The sequence below is a fragment of the Propithecus coquereli genome, unplaced genomic scaffold, assembly GCF_000956105.1.
Source record: "Propithecus coquereli isolate 6110/MARCELLA unplaced genomic scaffold, Pcoq_1.0 Scaffold34, whole genome shotgun sequence".
NCBI classification, from domain to species: Eukaryota; Metazoa; Chordata; class Mammalia; order Primates; family Indriidae; genus Propithecus; species Propithecus coquereli.
This window is the reverse complement of record NW_012149063.1, coordinates 5,102,734-5,115,932: the sequence shown is the minus strand read 5'-3', so window position 1 is coordinate 5,115,932 and position 13,199 is coordinate 5,102,734. Positions and strand designations below refer to the sequence as shown.

Genomic DNA, 13,199 nt, shown 5'->3' with positions numbered 1-13,199 from the left:
CTTGCAGTAGGACAGTTGTACATAATTACATTGCTACATTACTTATGGCTGTGCATATCTGGTCTGATCTTTCTTTGCAAAGCTCATGTAAGAAAACAGGAGACAGAGTACAAGGTAGAGCAAATCTTCAGGCACACAGAAATAACGTGGGGAATAAAAGCAGAAACTATAGGCAGGAGCAAGAGAGCAAAAGTCAAAGCTATCTGCCATTGATCAACTTGGATTGGCTGATTCAGCCCAATCTCTAGAATTCTGCTACTTAAAACTGAATTTGGAATTTAAATTACTTCTTGAATGAACACATAAAATAATAAAATTCCTTTCCCCCATCCCAAGGCTTTACTTAGTGCTTTAAAACAAATTAGTTATGTACAAAGAAGAGTTACAGAGTTAAAAGGAAAGAAAAAAACACAGTGGTCGTGGCCCCTTATGTAAGTCGTTTTTGCGGCTTGGTGACACACCACCTTTAAACTCTTCCCAGCCAGGAGGAGGACATGACGGGCCAGCTGACAAGCCTGACGAAGCCCTTGAATCTGATCTTCATTCTTAACTTCTATGCTGTCTCCCCAGTCGGGTACAATGCCTGTCGTCACATAGTCTGGCTTCTTTATGTGCTTGAGGAAAAAGGATTGAAAACGAAGATCAGAACCCAGCGCACGACAATGGGATCATTTTTTCGGACACAGCCTCCTGCTTCATGGAGCTCTGCCCTTCCTGCCGGAGCACCGACCTCTGAAGCCAGCACAACAGACCCTCCAGGCTGCCCTGGTTCCTTCCCCTGCCCTTTTGAACTTAACATTGCCTGTTAGTGCTGCCTCTGGATGGTCTTAACCTTACCATGCTTTGAGTCAAACTGGACTGAAGTAGACTTCTGGTCAAAACAAACAGTAGTTTTCTTTTCTTCCTCCTCCCAACCCCGTTAGAAGTATGTCACCATTGATGAAAAATAGCACCAAGCTTCCAATTTGCCAAATGGTTAATTAAGAGCACTTTCATCTTCTTAACACAAAGATAAAATTTATGCAAAGGATAGCTCCCAACACCCTCTCTCCATGAAAAATATGTAAAAAGGCTGCCTGTCAAGTTCCCTGAAGCCTATTACACATACACTTTTCTTACACGTTGCAACCATACTCAAACCGAGAGGCTAGAATAAAACAACTTTCTTTTTTTCCCCAAGTACATAAAAATCACCTAGAATATTTCCATTATTTGTCAAGAACAAACAAAAAGCACCCCCCAGAACTCAAAACAGACGACTCTGATCACTCTTATAGACCATTGTCCACCACTCACTTAATCCCGTGGGCAGTATTGAGAAAATAAATACTATCTTACACACAGAGCTTCTTTCAGTCCAAGGTTTTGCACAGCCCTTTACAAACTATTTATAGTTTGTAAAGCATTACCAACGATTAACATTGTTGAACAGTACACAGTAAGGCTACACAGCAGTTTAGGACAGGAAGCTGAGGGAGATAACACTATTCAATGGAAACGTCGCGGCAGCTCTAGAAGAGCTGAGGTTAGGGCTCTCCTCTTGACTTCAGGATCTTGACTCATTCCCCTGCTCAGATGGGCTTTCCTGACACAGGTAACGCCGTTGTCTGGCTTGCCACAGCTGAGCTCTGGAGGAGCACCTGCTCTCCTACAGCCCCCCTGCACGTGCCCGCAAATGCTCACCAGGTCTCCCCCACAGAGCCCGTGTTCTTGTATCCACTCTGCTCTGTGATCTGGCAAGGTTATAGCGACAGGCAGAAGGGCTGTTGGGTTGTCACTGAAATTGACTGAAATGTCTAAAACAATACATCTCCTCTCTGGAGATTTCTTTTTCTTTTCTACTAAGGAAAAATAATGTCAATTTTGTGACTAATTCCAAACGCTAGCTCTCACCATGCTGGCCAGGCCTCAGCCGAGCCAAGGGACGTACTCTGGACTCTCGTGGACCTTCTGTCACAGCAGCCTTTGCCACTAAAATGGGCCACTCATCTTCAGGAAGCGTAACACACTTAATGTGGGTTTGCAATGAAAAAATGCATAAAAGGGAGAAAGCAGGTGATTTTTGTGACGAATCTATATTTCTTTTAGCTGTTCTTCTTCCTAAAGGACTCACACACCACCTTTATATTGCATTTTGAAAAATGGATAGACTGCTTGCCACAGAATTGCAATCTCTGGAAAAAAAAAATCAAGAATGCTCTGAGACAAGATGTTTTATTTAATTTATTCTAAAAGACAACTCAAAGACAGCAGCAGCATCAATAATATGGAAAGTAGAAGAGTAGGCTTTCAAAAAAATCTAGTGTATTAGTTTCAAGAAATCTCTTTTGAATCACCCCAATTTTATAGTCAATTTTCTTCCTCTAAAAAAAGTTAAGAAACTACATACATGGAGTTTTATCTTCATCTTAGGAATTTAATACAGAAAATTTCATGATAGAAATTTTAATTCTAAATAAGCTAAGCAGTTGAAAGCTCAGAGCTTTATTTTAAAAAATTGATGTTATAGCAATGTAGGATATTAAAACTTCTCATATCACTATTTTAAATCACAAACCAAGTTTTAAAATTATGACTCAAATGGCTCAGAAATCAAAGATACAAAAACGTTTGATCACTTCCACAGTCAACCTTTATCTTGGCTGGAAAAAGCAGCAGATAATAGGCGACACAGTACCTTAGGGACTGGATGAGCCGAAGAAACTGCAGCCGGCAAAACTATACTGTGTGAAATATCTCTTTGTCTCCGAAAAAAGAAATTTCTTCTTTGTTGACTGCTTGACTGCTTGTGTAAGTAGATATGATTGAGTGGTGAAGAGAAAATTCTATGACAACCTATGAGCAGAAATAGACATACGTTAAGTTAAAAAAAAAAAAACCTAACATAGTACTTCATTTTAAGATATTGTACTGTTATCTGTTAAATCATCATTCTAATACCTTATTGACTCAAAAAGGAAAAGCCCCAAATAGAAAGGAAAGCAATGGTATTCTGAGCTCTAGTACAATAGCAGCACAGCATATTTATTAGCTAATACTATGTTTACATAAACGCTTGACAATGGAAAACTCTAGTGCGAAACCAACATATAGAAACATCTGCTAAGCACCAGATCTGTAAAAAGAACAATTTCTGCTGTGATACCTTACGTGGCAATGTCCAGGCTGACCCTGGATTCAGGGCACTGTTTTGATAGCTTTACACTCTTTAAAGCCGTTTTCCTTTCAAGAATCACGGACAAATTGCCGGCTGCACTTTTTGCCCTCCATAGGATTACCACTCTGTGTTAAGTTCTCGGGCAGTGAGGCATTATACTGAAATTCATTGTGATGAATGCTCAAGTCAGATAAAGACTAACTAGCAAAAATGTAGGTGTAACCCCCACCAAAAATGAACATAGGGTTCAAAGTACACACAACGGAAATTGAGAAGTATCTATCAAAATTTTAAATGCACATATCCTTTGACTCAGTAGCTCATCTCCGAGGACTTTTTCCTACAGATATTACACAATGATAGATATATAAAGATATACCCTCAATGTAGCATTGTTTGTGGTAGGAAAAAATGGGAAACGACCCAAATGTTTCCAAATGGGAACCATCAATAAGGACTGGTTAAATATATTATGGTATATCTACATAACAGAAAACTCTGGAGCCATTAAAAAGAATAAACTAAACCATCTCTATGTATTAATATGGAAAAAGGTCACAATACACTGCTAGGAAAAAAGCAAATGCTGAACAATATGTATAAAAAGCCCACTAATGTAAAAAGAGCTTATACACTTATATTAGCTTAGAAGCTTATGTCTATAAAATTTCTGGAAATTGATATTCGTCGATAGTAGTTATTTCTGGGGTATATGATTGGGGCTGGAGGTAGGGAGGAAGACTTTTTGATTCATTTTATTTTCTCCTATACTGTTAGGATTTTTAAAAGTATCCATTTGCATTATTTTTATAATTCAATAATATAATTCAATATAATTATTTTTATAATTCAAACAATAATCTTAACAAATCCCCAAGAGGTCACAACTACATAGCAGGGATTGGCAAACTACAGGCCAAGGGCCAAATCTGGCTTGCTGCTTGTTTTATACAGCCCAAGACCTAAAAGATGATTGCAAAAAAATAAAAAGAAAAATAATATTTTGTAATATATGAAATTACATGAAATTAAAATTTTGGTGGGTGCTCATAAATAAAAGTTTATTGGACCATAGCTACCCTCATTTGCTTGCAATTGTCTATGTCTGATTTTGAGCCACAGTGGTAAAGTCGAGTAGTTGTGACAAAGACCATACAGCCCACAAAGCCTAAAATATTTACCCTATGGCCTGGCCCTTTACTGAAGAAGTTTGCTGATTCCTGGTCTAGAGTACTGATTCTCAAAATGAGGCTCCCAGACCAGCAGTGTTAGCGTCACATGGGAAAACAATGCAAACTCACGAGCCCTTCTTGACTCAAATTCTGAGGATGAGGCCAGCAATCTGTGCTTTAACAAGCCCTTGGGCGATCCTGATGCACACTAAAGCTTGAGAACTACTGGCCTAGAGTAACATTCCAGTTGTGAAATATAATGAAAACATGAATTGCAGGTGAGTACTGGCCCCAGTACTCAGGATCTCTGAGTTGGGGAAAGACAATGACGAAAACAAACCCCAACGGTAAGAGACTCGGAGTCACAAGCTTTACTTGATTATGTTCTTCCTTCCATACTGTTGAATGAAACCTACAGAGGTGTTTTGGGTGCTATTTTAAACGATTCCAAACACCAGAAAAAATGCCAGTAATATCATTTCTTTAAAAAAAAAAAGTTGCAAAAGCTGGAAAGGGTGGTTCATACCTTATAGTCCCAGCTACTACTGGGAGGCTGAGGCAGGAGGATCACTCGAGCCCAGGAGTTCAAGACCTGACTAGGCAACACAGCAAGATCCTATCTCAAAAAAATGAAAGAGAAAAAGAAAAAAGAAAAAATGACTTGATAGAGGTAGGTATATATTCCCTAAAGCTTATGAAGTATAATCCTTCCCTAATGACAATACCAGCAGTCCTAGGATTGTCAACTGATACATGAGGGACAGAGTTGTGTCCTCGGAATAGGAGACAGTTGGAAAGCAGAAGCCTGGGCTTTGTTTCAGCTCCACCACTTATTAGCTGAGTGGCACTGAACAAGTTTCTTCTTTTGAGTCTCAGGTGAAAAGTAATTGAAATAAGGAATGTGAAGTTGCCTTGTACATTTAGTACATGCCCAATAAACAATAGTTCTTCCAAGAATACATAATAAGTAAAATAGGGAAGAAAATATGCCTCCAGTATAGCTTCTAATAGTTAACACTTATTTTGTGTCAATTACTGTACTAGACACTTTACATGTGTTAGCTCATTAACCTTCACAGAAACCCTATGAGTTGTAGACTGTCATCACCCCACTGCACAGCTGAAGACACTGCAGCACACAAAGGGACATGAGTAAGTGCCAAAGCTGAGGGAAGGCAGGGGGAGTTGCCTCCGTGAAGCATATTACTTCTCTCACAGCATGAGAAAAACATGAGCTAACACAAGTGGAAACACCCAGAAATGTCAAAGTCATCATAAAACTATTGTTACGACTATTATTATGTTATTTCTCTACAAGAAGTGATGGGTTGACCCAATCCATCCACTGCTTCAAGCCAAGCTCCCTTGGCTGACCAAACACATGCTTCAGGGAGGTGGCTGACAGAACTGTTAGCTGGGCAGTCTGTGGGTACGGAATGGAAAATGTGGACTCAGTCCATGACTCCAGCCCCCTAACTGCATCTCTAGGTAGGACCACATACAAGACACAAGCTCACAAGTGCTTGGAGGAAAGTATGTATTTTGATTACTATTAATAACGATAATACTAACAGAAATAGTAATAACAATAGTGGCTAACATTTCATGGACACTTTCTTTGATTAAGCTCAGTGCTATGTGCTCCACATACATTATCTCTTACCAGCTCTGTCAGTAAGCAGGCAGCTATTAGCATCACTATTTTACGGAAACAGAACTAAGGCTCACATCTCTCTGATAATCAATTACCTGGCCCCCAGCTTAGTCCTCTGAGTCCAAGTCCAGAGCTATGTCTGGTATTTCAAGCCGCCTCTCAACGGTGTGCAGGGGCTCCTGTAAGTTCTATCGGCTAGAGTGCTTTGCTCTATAATGTGTTCTTTCAGGGGTTGGATTTCAAGGACATTTTTTTTTCTTATCATGAAAAATGTAAATATTGTATGACCAGTTAACATATAGAATAAAGATATTTTTTTCATGAAAATTCCTAGAAATGATCTAATTGGGAAGCATTGTGGTAGTGAAAATAGCATGAGCTTTGATGTCAAACAGATTTGAGTTACCAAAACTTCTGAGCCTCACCTTCTTCACTGTTAAATGGACTAATAGTGCTCTCCCTACAACGAGGCTGATGTGAGCATTTGCTGAGATAACATATTCATGTATACCATCTTTAAAAAAAATAGGTGCTTGGCCAGGTGCGGTGGCTCACACTTGTAATCCTAGCACTCTGGGAGGCTGAGGCAGGAGGATCGCTTGAGGTCAGGAGTTTGAGACCAGCCTGAGCAAGAGCGAGACCCCGTGTCTACTAAAAATAGAAAGAAATTAACTGAACAACTAAAAATACATTAAAAAATTAGCCGGGCATGGTGGTGCACACCTGTAGTCCCAGCTACTCGGGAGGCTGAGAAGGATTGCTTGAATCAGGAGTTTGAGGTTGCTGTGAGCTAGGCTGATGCCATGGCACTCTAGCCCAGGCAACAGACCGAGACTCTGTCTCAAACAAAAACAAAACGGTGTTCCATAAATGTTCATTTCTTTTCCTTTCCCTTCTCCACTCTTTGACATGTTCACCTCTAGGGCCTCTACGTTTATTTTTTCATTCAACAACTACTTACTGAACTCATTGCTATGTGCCATGCTCTGGATGCAGGGAATATAGTGATGAACAAGGTGACAAAGTCCTTGCTCTCATGGAGCTTACATTCTTACAGTGGGAGGCAGGCAGTAAGCAAATCAACAACTACATTAGGTTATATCAGATAGTGTTATACATGATGAGAAAAGGACTACAGTGACACAACATTGGAGGGCCCTTGCAGTTTTACCCCTGGAGCTCACTATGTGACCTTGAGCAATACAGTGGACACTAACCAAGAACTTACTGGTGCCAAGCTCCGTGCTGAGCACTTCACAGATGTTGCCCACTGAGATGCAGAAGCTTCATAAAATAAAAGAGTTGGACTTCATGGTCTTTGAGGTCCCTTCAGCTCTGAAATTTGTGCCTTCATAACAACATTTGATTGTCATGCTGCATCCCAGGCAATGGGATGATGTAGCCTCTGATCAATTTTAGGACTCATGAAGATTTTTTTCAGTATGGCTGACTACACAAAGAAGAGAGCATCTTTATCAGTATTATCAAGTTCAAGTACACAGTCATTCGCAGGGGAACCTTTTCTGTGTACTTAAACTTGAAGCACAGAGTCATCAGGCCTCTGCTAGGATATCTAGATGAGGCTTTTGAGACATTCACTTTTAGGATGAACAGTGTTGCCAATGTACCTGTGCTGCCAAATGACGGACTCGACACAGAAAAGATGCAGGCACACCCACAAGACTGGATGGCAAAATTCTGAACATTGGGAACACAGCCTGAACAGATCCAATCTGTTGACAATTATGCTTCTGCAGTGTACTCAGCAATTCCACTTTCATAAGACACTTTTGTATTTGAACTGAAATCTTTTCTTTCAATCTGATAAAAGACACCCTTATAAATGTCACAAAGTAACAGGATAATAAGGTGCCATACCGTGTTTATTCCACTAACTATTCATTACAAATGAGAAAAAAGAACTAGTATTCTCACAGGTGAAATGAAGAAATGGGCTTAAGTCATGGTACCTTTAGAAGATAATGGTTCTCCAATTAACCTGGCAAAAAAAGAGGGGGAGGTCCTCAACCCTATCATATTGTAATTAACAAGTAGTAATGAAATTTTCTAAATACAGAGTGGGCAAAATTAAAATCCCTAGACCCCCATTACATCAGGGGCAAAAAAAAAAAATACCCAAACTATATTATCTGATATAGATCAATGTAGAAAAGGTGTGTTGAGTTTCCTACATATTTCTTTTCTTTATAAAGCACAACTGATACCATATAACTACATGTAACATCCAACTTGCTACAATCAATGTTACAACTAATTTGATGGGGGATCCATCATCAGAGAAAGGGAACCCAGCCAGTTCTCACCAGTCCCAGGGCTGGCCTCGCCGTCTTCTTTGCACTGTCTTTCACCCAGGACCCCCACAGCACACCCTCTTTTGGTAAAGCTATTTTGGGGAAACAAGATGCAGGTATGTACTCATTACCACAGGGGCAAGTAGACAATCTGACACTTAGGAGAGGCCCATGGGAACTCATCAGGAACCTCAGAAGAGTAGGAGAGCCCAGAACAGCAAGGAGTTCCTTTGAACTAATTTGATCTTCCAAGAGATGATCATAGTGAGTATTGTCACTGTTGATTACCTAACAGAAACTTTATAAAGGGTTTTCTTAGGTAGTAAGTCTATGCGTTATTTGTTATGAATACTAGAATATTTACTGTTACCAAAAGTAATAAGAATTAATTTCAGTGTCACAAAAACTCTATCAGTGCCTAGTTTGAGCTGAATGCTGAAAATTATAGGCAGCTGCTTCTCTCACTCCATGGAGGAGCACACTGTGCAGCCTGAACGTCTCTTGAAATTGCTATATGTCCTCTGGATCCTGCAGCACATTTTTCACATTTAAAATATGCATTTGGAATGTAAATCTAGGTTATGGTTTTAAATATTTTCATATTTGGTAATAACATCAATTTCTAAATGCTGCATTTTATTTCCCTTTACAGATTAAGTCTGAAAGGTGGGATTACAGAATTCAAGTAGGAGGGAGGGACGAATGCATTTTAAATAACTAATGTTGCTGCACACAACATGCCCTATATTTATTGGCCTCTTACTCAGGGTCCATTTTAATTGTTATCTGCTCATGCATTCTATACCACATAATGAAACGCTTCCATTTCACCCACTGTGCCCTGGGTTTTTATGTGCACCTTTCCTAACGACCCTTAATTAAGCTGATTTCATCCTTGAAAATGTGAGTTTTCTTTTGGTCAACAAGTATTTTTAAGGGAGAGGTCTGAATGAACTTTCAGAGAGACATTTAAAATGCCTATTATTTTAAGCAGTTGTAAAACCAAACAAAGTACATTTGTACTCAACTGTGGGCTACCAACACCTACATTTTTCATTGTACATTTCCAAGGAAGCACTTTCACCCTGCAGCGTGTCCTCAATCCTCAGTTATGTTACATTTCAGAGGTATCAAATATCTGGGTAGAAAACAACACAATGAAGTAGCCTGGCACTACTTTACATCAGCTAACAATGTCAACCAGAGATAATATGTAATTTAAAAGACACCCTGTAAAATGTCTTACTGAATATATTTTTTCATAATGATCAGTAAATGCCAAAGTCTAGTAACAAAACTATTATTTATGGCATATTAACATCTAATTGATTTTACAAATGGAGGCAATTATTTTGGATGAAGGGAGGAATGCCTGCCAGATTTAAATGATTTATGATTACCAAGAGAGAAAACAACAATGTTTTGCTAATTCATTTTCAAATATGGCTCTTACCTTCATTGACGACTTTAATTTTAAACCAGATGATTTGCCTTAAATACTATATTAACTTTAACAACCAAAAAAAGCAATGTACTTTGCGACAGCAATCCGATGTATTTTTACCTGTTTAAAGATGTTGTTTTCTACAGTAGGGTCAGAAGGGACTATACCATAGGAATACATTCTCAAGGTGCTGATTTAGAATCACAGAAAGATCACACTTCATAAACTCCAGCCAATTATCCAGAATAGGAGCACAGGCTCTTACAGTGCTGTGAGAACAGCAAGTCCAAGAGAATACTGTCAATGTACACAGACCTTATATTTCTTCACCTAAAACACTGCTTGACAAATTTCATAACTTGTGCAAATGTTATGAAAGAAAAATTAAATAGTCTGCATTGCTTGATATAACTTTTATTGATTTTTATAATCTAGTACTAAGATGTACATGTTTCAAATATAAATGAGAAAGATTGAAGGTTCCTTCCCATTCCAAGGCAACTATAAAGCAAAGAGAAGCTCACATTTCACAAGAAATAACCTGTGCATTTGTTGAAGGAAAAAAAAAAAACACACACACATACAACTAGGGAATGCCCCAGGCTGAAGCAGATACTGATTGGGCAAAGCTAAGGGACAAGGGCCCTTGAAACTAAACAAAAGCAAATTCATTCTGTTGACAGATGTTGATTACATCAAAGCAACAAGGAACTCCCCCAAGTCCCAATTTTTTTTTTTTTAAAACAATTAATACCACCCTACAATCTACACAATAAGGACAAAGTTAAGTTTTTTAACCAATCATAATAAACATTATTAGACTTGTTTTAAAAGAGTTTCAGTTCAGTTAAAGACTATTCCAGTGTGTTTTTAGCTATGGGCTTCTCCAAACAGTGGTTTATTCATTCCCATGGACATGTCTGAGAAGCCAAGCTGGCCATGCCATCAGCCCCTTCCCTCCAGGGGTTAACTGCTCTGGCTGCCAAATAAAATACAGAGCGAGCCATGTAATTATGGAGACAGTCAAAGGGCAGGCTCTATTTTGAAATCTATTTGCACAGACAAGGTCTTCCAATTGAACTTACAGGAAACAAGCTGGTAAAGAGCCTCCTTCTCCCCAGATGCTTTCCACACTTTTTCTCCAATTCAGGAAATCATGGATATGGACACCATACACCACTGCTTCCTGGATTTCAAGCTAAGATGCCATTACACAGAGAAGAGTGGATCTGTTTCACGAACCTATAAAAAACATTTTTTTTTTTTGGCCTAATTAACAGCATTTGGCAACAGCCTCTGGATGATAAAGCTACATTGTTTATTAAATAACATTTCTGAAGAGGGTGCAGGCCCAGTTGGTATGCAGGTGTTGGAAAACAGCTCATTTTTTTAAATGCCCAAAATAAAGCACATAGTTGAGTCTGAAATATACTGGCATAAATACTTGTCTGAAATAAATATTCTACTTGACATCCAACAGTGTTGTCCTTGAAGTTATTTATAGCTAAGACTGTTAAAAGAGTAACAAAGCTTCCACAGAAATACAATGGAAATGTGTAAAATATTTTTACATGACAAAAAAGTCATAACTCACTTTTATGCCAAAACATAAAAGTTCATCCTAGTTGTCTGATGCTCTAAGTTGGCAATTTCTATGAGGATGCATCATCCTCATGTTAAAGTAGGATGGGGCCACTACTACTAATGAAACTTCGTAGTCAAATGAAGCTAAGATAGATACTCTGTGGATGTCAGAACTCATCTTAAAGCCATAATCCTGGGAGTCCTGGTTCTAGAAAAGTCCAAAGCCTGGGAGCCCTGATTCTAGAAAAGATGAACTGGAAAGTCAGTCATAGTTAGAGGGCTTCTGGGGAGGGGAAGGGTGGCAGCCTGAGGGTCCTCCCTTCCAATAATAACAACATTCAAGAATGGTGCCCAGGTCACAAAACATGACCTTCCCCAAGGCTCCATCAGGAAGTTGGCTCTATGCTACATGCCTCCTCCTTGTCAAAAATTCATCAGTGGCAACTGATAACATCAATGACAAGTTCAGAAATGGTTTAGGAAAATACTTCATTTTGCTTCTTTACAAAAGCTAGATTTGATAATATATGATTATTCATTAGTGTGTACCACCAGCACCCAGGGATCCATATTTAAACAAGCAGCATTCCCCTCTTCTTGGGAAACAAAAACACCCCAACTTACTCTGGAAACACAGATCAATAAATATTCCAATGTAATAATGTAGACTCACATTTGTGGGCCTAGGAAAAAAAATTCCTTTAGGTGGGCCCAACTATAACTGGGGGAAGGGTGCAAAGATTGCAGTAAGAACTCAAAGTGTAAAACTTGAAGGATCATTTGGTGGATAAGTGGAGGTTATATAGAAATGATTAATTTGTACAAGGAAATAGAGCTATTGTATGAAATTTCTCCATTTAAAATAAAAAGTGTTTACTTCAAAATTTAAATTGAAATTCATCTTTATAATCATAAAATATTGAGTCACACTCAAATAGTATATACTTAGCAAATACCATTGTTTCTCAGCTAAAGTTTAGAGAAAAGCAGCTTTTTAGCACTTCAACAATACATATACTCAGGCAACTTCTTGGACAAAGAAATATTGTATCCTTCCAGAGGAAATAAAGAAGCTGTTTATTAGGGCCATGGTTAAAATGTAATAATTCATTCTAGTTGAGCCCTGTGAAAAATGTCATCAAAATATCATTTTCTTTGCCAGATTTTCTGGATGCCGTAATATCATTAAAATACAGAATAAAAAACAAGTTCTGATCAGAGTAGAAGCAAAACACCAAAATGAACCAAAACCAAATGCTCCATCAAAGTAATAGCAAAGAATTTCACACAGTCCTGATACCCAGGGAATGCACACTTCTAGGTTAGCACAGAACATCTGGTAAATTTCAACTTTCCAAAGTCTCTCAAAAGAAACATTCCTGTTACCTCACACATTTTGGTTAAAGAAGAGGAAAATAGAACAATTTTATATTAAAGCACACAAATAGGAACCAGAAAGAGCAATTTCATAGAAATCACACATGGAATTCAATTTTAGAGAAAGTCCATATAAAAACATGAGTTTTAAAGAAATTGCCATAGCAAGAAAGCCCTTCTTTAATTCTTAAAAAAAAAAAAAACCCAGACTATTCATAAATACTACTGTCATGTCAAATGCTACTCAAAATATCAGTTATTTGGATTAAAATAATAATAGATGCAGGGACTTATACTCTATGATCAAAGATGGGCTTTAATATGAATATTTTAAAATAATATTAAAGCATTAGAAAACAGCATAATTTTAGTCTTCATATTATAATAATGTCAACTGAATTCTATATGCAGCATGCTCTAGGTATATTGTTGGATGCATTTCTTTCTTCCTTTCTTTTCAATGAGCTATTTAAAGTTATTGTTATATAAGCAAACAATT

General features: G+C 38.2%; 1 protein-coding gene across 1 annotated transcript in view; it reads right to left on the bottom strand.

Annotated features, from left to right (window-relative positions):
* Positions 1 to 13,199, bottom strand: part of METAP1D (methionyl aminopeptidase type 1D (mitochondrial)) — a 73,666-nt gene that overhangs the window by 15,043 nt on the left and 45,424 nt on the right. The window contains exons 2-3 of the mRNA XM_012650771.1: positions 2,678 to 2,835; positions 465 to 614 (exon numbers count right to left, since the gene is read on the bottom strand). Of these exons, the coding sequence (XP_012506225.1) occupies positions 465 to 614; positions 2,678 to 2,835 (308 nt within the window). The remainder of the gene's footprint in view (positions 1 to 464; positions 615 to 2,677; positions 2,836 to 13,199) is intronic.